Raw genomic sequence first — 14,657 nt, 5'->3', positions numbered from 1 at the left:
GGACAATAATCTATCAGCAGGTCACATCTTCACTTGGCAATAATTTCCCACTCTTTCTTCCAAAAAACAAAAAAAACATTCTAGAGCCATCACATTGTGAGGGCTACTCCTAGGCACAGCCTATCTCAGGTCACACCACAGATTTTAGTTGGACTGAGGTCTGGGCTCTGGCTAGGCCGTGCAAAAACAATGATCTTTTATTTAAGCAATTCCTTTGTTCATTTGAATGTATGATTTAGGTCACTGTTATGCTGAAAGATGAGATTCTTTTGTTTTGCACTATAAAATTGACTGGAATTTGTAACTTTCCAGAATTCTCTCCACCTTGATAAAAGCCCTAATTTTGACTGAAGAAAAGCAGCCCGAAAGCATGATGCTACCACCACCATGCTTCATCCTGGGTATGGTGTTCCTTTGGTGGAGTGCTTTTTTGAGCCAAACATACAGTATCTTTTGGAATGATTAACTTATTATAGGTGGCACGGTGGTGTAGTGGTTAGCACTGTCGCCCCACAGCAGGAAGATTCTGGGTTTGAGCCCAGTGGCCGACAAGGGCCTTTCTGTGTGGAATTTGCATGTTTTCCCTATGTCTATGTGGGTTTCCTCCAGGTGCTCCATTTTCCCCCACAGTCCAAAGACATGCAGGTTAGGCTAACTGGTGGCTCAAAATTGACCATGAGTGTGAATGGTTGTTTGTCTCTACGTCTCAGCCCTGCGATGACCTGGCGACTTGTCCAGGGTGTACCCCGCCTCTCGTCCACAGTCAGCTGGGATAGGCTCCAGCTTGCCCGCAACCCTGCACAGGATAAGCAGTTACGGATAATGGATGGATGTGTTTCCTCTGTGGTACAAATATTAATCAAGATAGTTTCACAGAGCAGTCATCAAATAAGGACAAAGACAAAAAAAAAAAAAAAAAAAAGAGTTTATTTAGTTACTGATGTTCCACTCGGTGTCTCCTTTGCTGGCTCCTCTGAGGTCTAGAAAAAAAGCCTGAACTTCAGCTAGGCATGTTTCCCACAGTACCACTCATGAACAAACTGATTTAATTGAATCACATTCAGTTTATTGAGTGTGAAAGCACCCCGAGAATGTATTATTTGAGTAATGATGTTCCTCTGCAAGTCTCAGCAAGTTTCACAGAACAGTCATCAAGGACATCCGGCAAAGTCAACTTCATCAAGACAGATTGGTTTCACAGATAAGGTTTGTTTGATCGTGTTGACTGTGAAAGCACCCTGATAGTTTAAGAGGTTTTATTATTAATGTTTTTAATTGATGAAGAGGTTATAATTTAGTTAATAATATTTCAGTCAATGATTAAACAAGTCTCTTGTCTTGGCTCCTCTGAAGTCCAAAAAAGGCCTTGACTTTATCTGTGCAATTTTGCTTGGATTAAATCTTAAATAATATACATTATTCATGAGCATAACAACATTTGAATACCAAATGCCTTGTGTAAATGCTTATACAAATGAGTTATAAATTAATTTGATCATGTCCAGCTTGATAAATGGGCCCAGTTATTTATTTTTTCTAAATTCATTAAATAACTTACAGTATAATGCTTTTGATACTGGCTAGTGGCTAGCGTGTCTGCCTCTTGATCAGGAGATCATGAGTTTTACTCATGGTCGGGTCATACCAAAGACCATCATAAAAATGGTACCTACTGCCATCTGGCAAGGCACGCTGCAATACAGATGCAAGTGGGGAGTCAAACTCTCGTGGTTACCAGAGAACTAGCCCCCCACTGTAACCCTAGCTATGTAATAGGCAAAAGGCCAAGGGCTACGGAGATCGGTGCCGCCACATGGCGTGGGAAAGACTTGGATTTTATAATGCTTTTGAGCCATTTAGTTGTGTTTAATGTTGTGGAACATTCATGAAACAATTTAGTTCCTCTTATCACTTGTGTTTCTGTAGCTCTAAAAAGCAGTTCCTTCCCCTGAAGACAGAAAAAAAAAACAACTTATGTCCACCACACAAGTCTCATTGAATGAGTTACTATAGAAATGATAACAACCATATGAAGATAAACTTGTGTTCTGAATTACAACCAGAGTAGCTACTGTCAGAGCTGCTGTTATATAAAATAACAGCCGATTTATTTTCAGCATCCGAAAGAATCCCAAGTCATAGCAAACACTTTTATTTTATCACACAGAAGACTTATCTGTTCCAACACATGCATATATTATTTAATCAGATCCGTGATTACAGTTGATGGCGTTCCGGGGTCAGTAAACATTCACTAAACTCGCATTAAACTCAGTGCCTCGAATCTTTTTATGACAACAAGCATAGTTAAATAGCTGCATATATCATTGGGCCTAAAGGCTTTTATTTTATTCCTTTAAATCATTTAAGTTTTATTGTGTAGAATTTCCAATTCATTTGTCAGGGGCATGTATATATTGTGCTGGAATGAGTTTAAAAACGTGCTGACAGACAAATTATACACAAACATGTTTTAAAGAGATTATTTTAAAAATTTTATTCATTTCTTATAATAAACTCTCACAAGAACATAGTTGAAATTCAGCAAAACCCAGCAGTGCATCTTCTTCCTTATAGACCTGAGGAGGAAAAGAGAAAGAAGCAATAAGTTTTCCTCACTTTTCAAGGTCGGAAACAATACACTAACGCTATTCCCGTTGAGTCAGCAGTCATTTGTTGCCACTGGAGTTGTCCAGTATAATCCAAATGTTGTAAAGCTAATACCAAAATGCTAGAATTTATCTTAGTCAGTGTGCTCGCTCGCAGAGTTCTTGTCGTTTTTTACCCCATAAAGAATCAACGGGGCTATCAAATCATCCTGCTCGGACACGCTTCATCGGAGACCCACCAAACTTCATGTGATACCTCAGGCCAACTCCTTCGACACATAACATGTTATTGGTTCTTACCCACACTCTTCCTTTCTTTTCGCTGATCCCTTTTCATCCCTTTCACTTCCATTCATTTTTCCCTCATTCAGATGAATGGAGTTTCAGGAGAAAAAACTTAGTCTCATGTCATGCTGCATGCTGAGCCACTTAAAATAGAGATTTTAGAGTACAAAGCACTTTAAAATCTCTGTTTTAAACCATGCCCCCCCACACACTTTCTGTAGATGTAGCCAGCACCAGCAGTTGATCATGTGTTTAAAAAAAAAAAAAGCTTTTTGAGTGCAAAGTCTCATGTCTGATTCAGTTTTGTTGCTGATCCTCTGCTACAGCTGAGCAAGCACACTTGGCATTTTCTCTGCAGAGTAATTTTTATGAGAATCCAGTCAAGACTTCAGATAACTTCTTGCTTGGGACCAAAGACACGTCATCATAATAAAGAGCCACTAGAAAAGAAACTATCTATCTCCCTCATATACAGTGGTGCTTGAAAGTTTGTGAACCCTTTAGAATTTTTTTATATATTTCTGCATAAATATGACCTAAAACATCATCAGATTTTCACACAAGTCCTAAAAGTAGATAAAGAGAACACAGTTAAACAAATGAGACAAAAATATTATACTTGGTCATTTATTTATTGAGGAAAATGATCCAATGTTACATTTCTGACAGTGGCAAAAGTATGTGAACCTCTAGGATTAGCGGTTAATTTGAAGGTGAAATTAGAGTCATGTATTTTCAATCAATGGGATGACAATCAGGTGTGAGTGGGCACCCTGTTTTATTTAAAGAACAGGGATCTATCAAAGTCTGACCTTCACAACACATTTTTGTGGAAGTGTATCATGGCATGAACAAAGGAGATTTCTGAGGACCTCAGAAAAAGTGTTGTTGATGCTCATCAGGCTGGAAAAGGTTACAAAACCATCTCTAAAGAGTTTGGACTCCACCAATCCACAGTCAGACAGATTGTGTACAAATGGGGGAAATTGAAGACCATTGTTACCCTCCCCAGGAGTGGTCGACCAACAAAGATCACTCCAAGAGCAAAGCTTGTAATAGTCGGCGAGGTCACAAAGGACCCCAGGGTAACTTCTAAGCAACTGAAGGCCTCTCTCACATTGGCTAATGTTAATGTTCATGAGTCCACTATCAGAACACTGAACAACAACGGTGTGCATGGCAGGGTTGCAAGGAGGAAGCCACTGCTCTCCAAAAAGAACATTGCTGCTCGTCTGCAGTTTGCTAAAGATCATGTGGACAAACCAGAAGGCTATTGGAAAAATGTTTTGTGGATGGATGAGACCAAAATAGAATATTTTGGTTTAAATGAGAAGCATTATGTTTGGAGAAAGGAAAACACTGCATTCCAGCATAAGAACCTTATCCCATCCGTGAAAAGTGGTGGTGGTAATTTCATGGTTTGGGCCTGTTTTGCTGCATCTGGGTCAGGACAGCTTGCCATCATTGATGGAACAATTAATTCTGAATTATACCAGCAAATTCTAAAGGAAAATGTCAGGACATCTGTCCATGAACTGAATCTCAAGAGAAGGTGGGTCATGCAGCAAGACAACGACCCTAAGCACACAAGTCATTCTACCAAAGAATGGTTAAAGAAGAATAAAGTGAATGTTTTGGAATGGCCAAATCAAAGTCCTGACCTTAATCCAATCGAAATATTGTGGAAGGACCTGAAGCGAGTAGTTCATGTGAGGAAACCCACCAACATCCCAGAGTTGAAGCTGTGCTGTACAGAGGAACGGGCTAAAATACCTCCAAGCTGGTGTGCAGGACTAATCAACAGTTACAGGAAATGTTTAGTTGCAGTTATTGTTGCACAAGGGGTGGTCACATTTCACCTTCAAATTAACTGCTAATCCTAGAGGTTCACATACTTTTGACACTCACAGATATGTAACATTGGATCATTTTCCTCAATAAATAAATGACCAAGTATAATATTTTTGTCTCATTTATTTAACTGGGTTCTCTTTATCTACTTTTAGGACTTGTGTGAAAATCTGATGATGTTTTAGGTCATATTTATGCAGAAATATAGAAAATTCTAAAGGGTTCACAAACTTTCAAGCACCACTGTATCACAAAAGTCTTAGGCACCCTATTTTTTCATACAAACTTCGTTATAGATTTCTATTTTATGCCTTCTACATTATCGAGTCAGTACAAAACCATTTTAGAGTTCCCAATGTTCGTTTTCCAGCACAAAATTAAACGCTACAGGAAAAAAAAAAATTTGTGCCTGAGCAGCATATTCCATAAGAGAGCACTTTTCAGATTAAAAAAGAAAACATAATGAAGGCTGCTGGGTTTTGGTGCAAAATGAAGAAGCGAGTGTGACAAAGTGTCCAGAAGAACTGTGGCTGCTTCTGTAAGACGCTCAGTAAAACCTACAGCTCATTTCCTTATAAAGCTGCACTCATTGTACCGGAGACTACTATTTCTTTTTAAAGCAAAGGGTCGTCTTACACCAAATTGACTTTGTTTCATTTATTATGACTTACTGCTGTTTATAGTATTTTTTAAATGTTGAAACAATTCATTATTTTTCAGCCATTTTTGGTTTACAGCATTCCTTTACATGTGCTTAAGAATTTTGCACAGTACTGTATGTATCTATCTATATCTCTCTCTCTCATATACACACACACACACACACACACACACACACACACACACACACACACACACATTCAGAATGTATCATGGGTAACTCAATCCCTGAGACAGCAGAGAATCACTGATATTGCTTTGTCAGTCATTTAGCATATCTAGTTTGTAGACATGAATGTGATAAAGGTACAGATTTAGGGTCAAAAGCGTAAATCAGTCACCTGATTTTTTTCTTCTTCATTTACTCACCAGCACTGATCAAGGGTTAGTTGATTAAAACTGTTTATACACTACCGTTCAAAAGTTTGGGGTCACCCAGACAATTTTGTGTTTTCCATGAAGTGTCACACTTTTATTTCCCACCATAAGTTGTAAAATGAATAGAAAATATAGTCAAGACATTTTTCTGGCCATTTTGAGCGTTTAATCGACCCCACAAATGTGATGCTCCAGAAACTCAATCTGCTCAAAGGAAGGTCAGTTTTATAGCTTCTCTAAAGAGCTCAACTGTTTTCAGCTGTGCTAACATGATTGTACAAGGGTTTTCTAATCATCCATTAGCCTTCTGAGGCAATGAGCAAACACATTGTACCATTAGAACACTGGAGTGAGAGTTGCTGGAAATGGGCCTCTATACACCTATGGAGATATTGCACCAAAAACCAGACATTTGCAGCTAGAATAGTCGTTTACCACATTAGCAATGTATAGAGTGGATTTCTGATTAGTTTAAAGTGATCTTCATTGAAAAGAACAGTGCTTTTCTTTCAAAAATAAGGACATTTCAAAGTGACCCCAAACTTTTGAACGGTAGTGTAGGTTATAGTCTTTAACTATACGCTAACAAGCCCTTAATCAATCTTTTATTTCTATTCTTATTCTTAGTAATAGTGAGCTGTTTAAAAATGCCAAATAACACTGCCATGTCTGATGCTCAGTGGTGGAGCCAAGAGGTGGCCAAGGGTGGCTTTGACCTTCCCAGAATTAATAGGTCATTGTTCAGTTTGAATTGTGGGCAACACATGACGACACAATTTCACTGAGCATGTGGTTCCCAGCAACCTGACTCACTTGCGGAGGAGATGTCCAAGTAGATCAGGGTTGGGAGACTGAATTAACTTTTCAATCCAATCCAACAGTTTAAAATCTGCCCAACTGACTACAAACCAATTTTGCAGCCAAACCAAATGATTTATCATCACAATGTTATTCATTTCCAGATCAATTCAATTAAGAAGAGCCGAGTACTTGGCACCTGGCATTTTCTCACACCCTCAATAAATATTTTCACTTTTAATTGGTAAAGCAGTGTTTAACAATGCAGCAACACAGCCTCAACCTTCAAAAAAGGTAAACATCGAGCTACAGGATCTGCAGACTTTCTCTAAAGAGACAGAAAGCAAGTGTGATGCAGTGAATCCAATTTATACTGGGAGTAAATCACTGGAAATAGAATGGGCACAGCCATGGCTTGAAGGCTAGTGAAAGCAGCCTTGGGCCCAGATGGTTGCCAGTTCAATTCCCAGAATGAACAGCACTTTCCCCTCCCTCTGTAACATAGCTGAAGTGCCCTTGAAAAAATAAGGCACCTAACCTGAGCGCTGTAGCATATCTGGGTGTGTGTACACGCGCATGCGTTCAGATGGGTTAAATGCAGAGGAGGAATTTCACTGTGCTTAAGTGTGCATAAGACAAATAAAGCCTTCTCCTAGAAATCCATCACAGGGTACCTTGCACACACAAGCAATTTACTGCAGTAAATCTATCTACATGCTTTTTTTTTTTAAGTGGGAGGAAACTGGACAACATAAACCCACACAAGTTAGTTTTAGTTATGGCCGGGTTCTTGCCTGAACTGATAATCACACCATTAGTTTTTCTCTGGCTAATCAGACACAAGAGGGCAGCATGGTGGTGTAGTGGTTAGCACTGTCGCCGCACAGCAAGAAGGTCCTGGGTTTGAGCCCAGCAGCCGGCGAGGGCCTTTCTGTGTAGAGTTTGCATGTTCTCCCTGTGTTTGCTCCGGTTAACCCCACAGTCCAAAGGCATGCAGGTTAGGCTAATTAGTGGCTCTAAATTGACCGTGAGTGTGAATGGTTGTCTGTGTGTCAGGCCTGTGATGACCTGGCAACTTGTCCGGGGTGTACCCCGCCTCTCACCCATAGTCAGCTGGGATAGGTTCCAGCTTGCCTGTGACCCTGTAGGACAGGATAAGCGGCTACAGATAACGGATGGATGGATGATCAGACACAAGGTGCGCCACAGCAGTTGGGGGTTAGGTTGCTTGCTCAAGGGAATCGAACCAGCGACCTTTTGTTCCCAAAGCTGTTTCTCTAACCATTTATTTGACCCATGCAAGCGGCAAGGTGGTAAGACGACCCACTACACCTGGACATTTTAAATGGATGTGTGTCTGCAATAAGAGGAATACAAATGAACCATTACTATAGAAACAACACGACAGGTGCATGAATGTAAAGCTCTGATTTGCCTTGGAGCCATACTTGCCAACCCTCCCGATTTCAGCGAGAGGCTCCCAATTTTAGCCTCTGTCTCCCGCCTTCCAATCGTATTTGTTAAAAACTGGATAATCTCCCGGTTTTGGGAAATCGCTACCGCCAAGTTAAAAATACTCCCGATTATGTCCAATCAGAATCGTATGAGAAACACTGCTGACGTCAACTGATTTTTAACCAATCAACGAACAGAACGACAGTCACTTCCGTAATGTAGGATTCACCCAGGCTGTCCGACATTTTTTACAAGCAGTCATTCATCATGGCCACTAAACCCAATACCAAACACCAGGTTCCATGGGAGAATGAATTTCCATGGATAAGCAAATGTTCGACCAGCCAGTTACACATTTTAAGGTAAAAATACCTTAAATCAGAAAATAATGGACATTTGAGTGTGAAATTAAACTAGTCTTCCATACCATTTCAGAAACAAACTGTACAACTTCTAAAGTGTTTCGTGAAATTTTGCATGACAGAGAATGTGTTTGGTGAGTGTATTTGAATAGTGTGGTCGTGTCTCAGTGCTGTTTTGAATTTGTTTGAAAGTTTTAGGTGAAAGGGCGGCACGATGGTGTAGTGGTTAGCGCTGTCGCCTCACAGCAAGAAGGTCCGGGTTCGAGCCCCGTGGCCGGCGAGGGCCTTTCTGTGCGGAGTTTGCATGTTCTCCCCGTGTCCGCGTGGGTTTCCTCCGGGTGCTCCGGTTTCCCCCACAGTCCAAAGACATGCAGGTTAGGTTAACTGGTGACTCTAAATTGACCGTAGGTGTGAATGTGAGTGTGAATGGTTGTCTGTGTCTATGTGTCAGCCCTGTGATGACCTGGCGACTTGTCCAGGGTGTACCCCGCCTTTCGCCCGTAGTCAGCTGGGATAGGCTCCAGCTTGCCTGCGACCCTGTAGAACAGGATAAAGCGGCTAGAGATAATGTGATGTGTGTGTGTGAGATATATATATAATATTTGTTGTGCCTAACCCGCACTAAATAACTAGATTTATATAATTTCTATGCAGTAGGCCCCTACATGATTAGGTTGATGAGATTTGGATAAAAGTGATTTTCAATAGAAATGCTGAGACTGTCAATGAGTGCTGCTAGCTGCTGTTTTTTAATAACAATGAAGTCAGCTGATGAAGTACATGTAGCTGCATTTTATGTAACAGTTTACTGACTGCCAAAAAATAAACATTTTGATTATAATTGAAGTTGTTTTGTTCTTCATCTGTATTCAAGATTTCACCATATTCTTCAATAGTATTAGAATCTGGAGAAACTTGTCACCTTAGCTTAGTCAAAGTGCACAAAATTATTATATCATCCATATGTGGATTTCAATCGGACTACTTTTTATGTGTTTGTTTGCAAATATTTCTGAAATTTGATAAAATGACAGGTATGGTTTCATATTTCAAGTTTCCAAATAGTATTGATTACCCTTTATTTTCACTGTTAAAAGTTACCAGAGGCCACCATTTGGGTCATTCCATGTCAATTCACACACCCTCCCCAGTGATACCTCTTCAATTTGCCTGATATTTATTTTATTAGTGTCTTATGATGTCAAAAGAAAGAATCCAAAATTTTAGCTTCCTAGCTCGAACGTTTTTTGAGTTATGGCCCTTCAAAGTTTGGGTGCCACGCCCACTTTTGGGGTCCGGGAATTGTACACTTAATTTGCAAGCATTTTTGGAGGCCCATATCTTTTGTTCTAAGGGGAATATAGACCTGTAAATTGCTATATCTGTGTATTCTGGCCCTGTCTATCTGATTCTGCACCTAAAAATAGCACAAGTTTACTAACTTTAGAGATATTAACCCCTTAAAAGTGGATTTTTTTAATGACAATTTTTTTTTTGACATTTCAGGGGTCCATATCTTGGAAAGTTTTTGTGTTGATAGGGTTTAAACTGATTTATCATCATATTTGGGAACTCTACTGTGTACTTAGAGAGTTTCAGGGCACTCAGAGGTTTGGTGGGGGTACAGGAGGGCCCCAAATATGGCTTCGGGACAAAATTACCGTTTGGTGCGTCCTACTTCAGGCCATTAGTTGGCCATGTGGGCACATGATGACTGGAATGAGCCTTTAACCCTATCAACAGACACCTTTTATCAAACTTTTAAGCCAATAAAAACTTTGATTATCCAACTCCTTCAATATAAAATAAGCATTTATATATGGTACTATTTTTGCATATTTTCTGAAAAATCCTAAGTCGGGAAAGTAGGTCAACTGTTGTTTTGACTGCCTGTTCATGTTTAAGGTAGTAAAAGCACACCCATATAGTGATTTTAATCTATGGGAAGATTATTTATACCCAATACCCCATTAGTTATATTGACAATTACAAGGGATAAACCCTTTCCTGGCTGTTTCACGATGCTGTTTTTTTTTACATTTGACACCTTTCCCTGTATCCAACCAAACTCTGACCACTATACACTTAATAGTTAAATGCATCTTTCAAACAGGAAAGGGAAAGATGCAAACAAGGGGATGATCCCAAGAAAAACATCCTGGTTGCTTTACTACATTTGTTCTGACATCCGATCTGGAAGTTAAACCTAGACTCATCAGGTTTTTTTTTTTTTTCCAAGAAAAGGGGAAGGGGCCCCTAGCCACTCATGTGGGGAACATTAGCATATCAATTAGTATTTCCCTTTTTTACTAATTGATATGCTAATTTTCCCCACATGAGTGGCTAGGGGCCCCTTCCCCTTTTCTTGAAAAAAAAAAAAAAACCTGATGAGTCTAGGTTTAACTTCCAGATCGGATGTCAGAACAAATGTAGTAAAGCAACCAGGATGTTTTTCTTGGGATCATCCCCTTGTTTGCATCTTTCCCTTTCCTGTTTGAAAGATGCATTTAACTATTAAGTGTATAGTGGCCAGAGTTTGGTTGGATACAGGGAAAGGTGTCAAATGTAAAAAAAAAAACGGCATCGTGAAACAGCCGGGAAAGGGTTTATCCCTTGTAATTGTCAATATAACTAATGGGGTATTGGGTATAAATAATCTTCCCATAGATTAAAATCACTATATGGGTGTGCTTTTACTACCTTAAACATGAACAGGCAGTCAAAACAACAGTTGACCTACTTTCCCGACTTAGGATTTTTCAGAAAATATGCAAAAATAGTACCATATACAAATGCTTAGTTTATATTGAAGGAGTTGGATAATCAAAGTTTTATTGGCTTAAAAGTTTGATAAAAGGTGTCTGTTGATAGGGTTAAAGGCTCATTCCAGTCATCATGTGCCCACATGGCCAACTAATGGCCTGAAGTAGGACGTACCAAATGGTAATTTTGTCCCGAAGCCATATTTGGGGCCCTCCTGTACCCCCACCAAACCTCTGAGTGCCCTGAAACTCTCTAAGTACACAGTAGAGTTCCCAAATATGATGATAAATCAGTTTAAACCCTATCAACACAAAAACTTTCCAAGATATGGACCCCTGAAATGTCAAAAAAAAAAATTGTCATTAAAAAAATCCACTTTTAAGGGGTTAATCTCTCTAAAGTTAGTAAACTTGTGCTATTTTTAGGTGCAGAATCAGATAGACAGGGCCAGAATACACAGATATAGCAATTTACAGGTCTATATTCCCCTTAGAACAAAAGATATGGGCCTCCAAAAATGCTTGCAAATTAAGTGTACAATTCCCGGACCCCAAAAGTGGGCGTGGCACCCAAACTTTGAAGGGCCATAACTCAAAAAACGTTCGAGCTAGGAAGCTAAAATTTTGGATTCTTTCATTTGACATCATAAGGCACTAAGAAAATTAAAATAAGGCAAATTGAAGAGGTGTCACTGGGGAGGTTTTGGGCATTTGTGTGAATTGACATGGAATGACCCATTTCTCAGTGCATTTCATAAAATTTTCCGTGCCCAAAGGGGGGCACACCCCCTTTGAAACCCCCCCTGCACGCTTTGCGTGCATTATGTCTCCGCTGGCAGACATTTTACAATTTTGCACCCTGCTGTAAATTATTTGTACCCTGCTATTCTCCCAAACTTTGAAGCCCCTGGACTGCGTGGACAAACAGTGCAACAATTTAAGAATAACATTCCTCAATGTAAAACTGCAAAGAATTTGGGGATCACATCATCTATGGCACATAATATCATTAAAAGATTCAGAAAACACTTCAGAAAACCATCGTCTGTGAAAACAATTCATTCTGCATCCACAAATGCAAGTTAAAACCAGATATAAACAACATCCAGAAACACCGCCACCTTCCCTGGGCCTGAGCTCTTTTACGATGGACTGAGGTGAAGTGGAAAATTGTCCCCGAGGTCTGATGAATCAAAAGTAGAAATTATTTTTAGAAATCATGGACATCACCTCCTCCAGGCTAAAGAGGAGAGGAACCATCTGACTTGTTATCAGTGCACAGTTCAAAAGCCAGCATCTGTGATGGTATGTGTGCGCATTAGTGCACATGACATGGGTAGCTTGTACATCTGGGAAGGCATCATTAATGCTGAATGATATATACACGTTTCAGAGCAATATGTTGCCATCCAGACAAAATATTTTTCAGGGAAGGCCTTCCTTCTTTCAGCAAAACAATGCCAAACCGCTTTCTGCACGTATTAAAACTGCATGGCGCTGTAATAAAAGAGTCCAGGTGCTAAACTGGCCTGCTTGCAGTCCAGACCTGTCTCCCATTTAAAACATTTGGCGCATTATGAAGCGCAAAATACAGCAAAGGAGACCCCGAACTGTTGAGCAATTGAAATTGCATATCAGGCAAGAATGGGACATTTCTCTTTCCAAACTACAGCAATTGGTCTCCTCAGTTCACAGACGTTTACACAGAGTGTTGTTAATAGTAGAGGTGATGCAACACAGTGGTAAACATGCCCCTGTCCCAACTTTTTTGAAACATGTTACTGACATCAAATTCAAAACTAGAAAAGCACTCGGAGAGCGCAGACCTCCGCCAAGAATCCTTTAAAAAAATCTGGGATCCAGGAGGTGATCCGGATCGCCGCCAAAATTTAATGGATTGTTACTTGTGCCCACTCACACCTCCGGGAAAAATTTCAGAGCAATCCGTTCACAACTTTTCCGTAATGTTGCTAACAGACAAACCAACCAACCAACCAACGCTACCGAAAACATAACCTCCTTGGCGGAGGTAATAAGCATATATTTTCAAAGAACAATAAAGTATCTCAGTTTCAACATTTGATATGTTGTCTTTGTACTATTGTCAATGAAATATAGGGTTTCTGAGATTTGCAGATGATCACAATCTGTTTTTATTTACAGTTTACACAGCATCCCAACTTTTTTGGTATTGGGGTTGTATAAATTTCAAATGGTTTGCAATTAATTGGGATCCACCGTTTTTATCGTTTCAACCGAGCATCATACCCTCGTCCAATTGAAAATGTCCTTCACGCACTTTTCTCCCCCAGGAGAATTTTGAAAAGTTGACAAGTCTGAGGAGCTGAAACTACTGTCAGGTCTGCTCTTATAGAAAACTCATCAACAACTCAACGACACTCTTTTCTCCTGATTTCTGGCTTTCAAGATCTACGTTTGTTCCATTTACCCTGAGGTTCATGGAGAAGTCATGCTGTTTGTCTGAGAAGGTGAGGAACCGCAGCAGGGGGCTTTCAGGAGCTCGGTGTCTTTCTTTAACACCGTCTGCCGCACCACGTCCACATCTCTCTCCAGGTGGTTCAGGAGAGGAGTCAGAATCGACGGCGAGGCGTGAAAGTCGATGAGGAAGTAAGACGCGTGCGTGTGCCGCTGGCTGTGTTTGCTGATCTTGTACGGGAGCCTTCTGTGGCCGAGGTTCTCCACATCTCTGACCACAGCACCGCGCTCCAGCAAGGTCTCCACCGTGCGCCTCAACACGGCCACGGTCTCCGGCCTCTGCATGGCCTTCAGCACCACAGACAACTCGTAACGAGGCATTATTCACACACTTACACCTGCCTCACATTCAAAAATAAAAAATCTCTTCTGAAAGCAAAAAAAAACGTGACTTCATGACAAGGTACAGGACGCCGCCATGATGGTTTGACCTCTGAGCTGTGTACAAAATCTGAAGAGCTCATTGGCTCGTCAGAGTGACGCCATCTGGCCGCCATCTTACCACTCTCACCGTGTGTATTTGGTTTGTGTGTTAAACCGTCGAAAGATAATTTTTTTTTAAAAAAAAAGCACAACTTTATTCATCACACACTTGTGAAATAAAAATCTCTTCTGGAAGCAAAAAACGTGACTTCATGAGGTACAGGACGCCGCCATGATGGTTTGATCACTGAGCTGTTTATAAAATCTGAAGAGTTCATTGGCTCGTCAGAGTGACGCCATCTGGCCGCCATCTTACCACTCTCAACCGTCGAAAGCTAAGAAAGCACAACTTTATTCATCACACACTTGTGAAATAAAAATCTCTTCTGGAAGCAAAAAAAAATTGACTATATGACAAGGTACAGGACGCCGCCATGATGGTTTGACCTCTGAGCTGTGTACAAAATCTGAAGAGCTCATTGGCTCGTCTGAGTGACGCCATCTGGCCGCCATCTTACCACTCTCACCGTGTGTATTTGGTTCGTGTGTTTGTCGAAAGATAAGAAAGCACAACTTTA

The 14,657-nt window shown here is 40.4% G+C and overlaps 1 protein-coding gene across 1 annotated transcript; it reads right to left on the bottom strand.

Annotated features, from left to right (window-relative positions):
* Positions 1 to 2,136: 2,136 nt before the first annotated feature.
* mrps6 (mitochondrial ribosomal protein S6) lies at positions 2,137 to 14,116 on the bottom strand. The gene is made up of 2 exons (XM_060924633.1): positions 13,610 to 14,116; positions 2,137 to 2,579 (listed from the first exon to the last, which is right to left on the bottom strand). Exon 1 carries the CDS (start codon positions 13,975 to 13,977, stop codon positions 13,618 to 13,620), a length of 360 nt encoding a protein of 119 aa, XP_060780616.1. The 5' UTR covers positions 13,978 to 14,116; the 3' UTR covers positions 2,137 to 2,579; positions 13,610 to 13,617.
* Positions 14,117 to 14,657: the final 541 nt, after the last annotated feature.

Source organism: Neoarius graeffei, chromosome 7 (genome assembly GCF_027579695.1).
Source record: "Neoarius graeffei isolate fNeoGra1 chromosome 7, fNeoGra1.pri, whole genome shotgun sequence".
NCBI lineage: Eukaryota > Metazoa > Chordata > Actinopteri > Siluriformes > Ariidae > Neoarius > Neoarius graeffei.
This window is presented reverse-complemented; position numbering and strand designations above follow the sequence as displayed.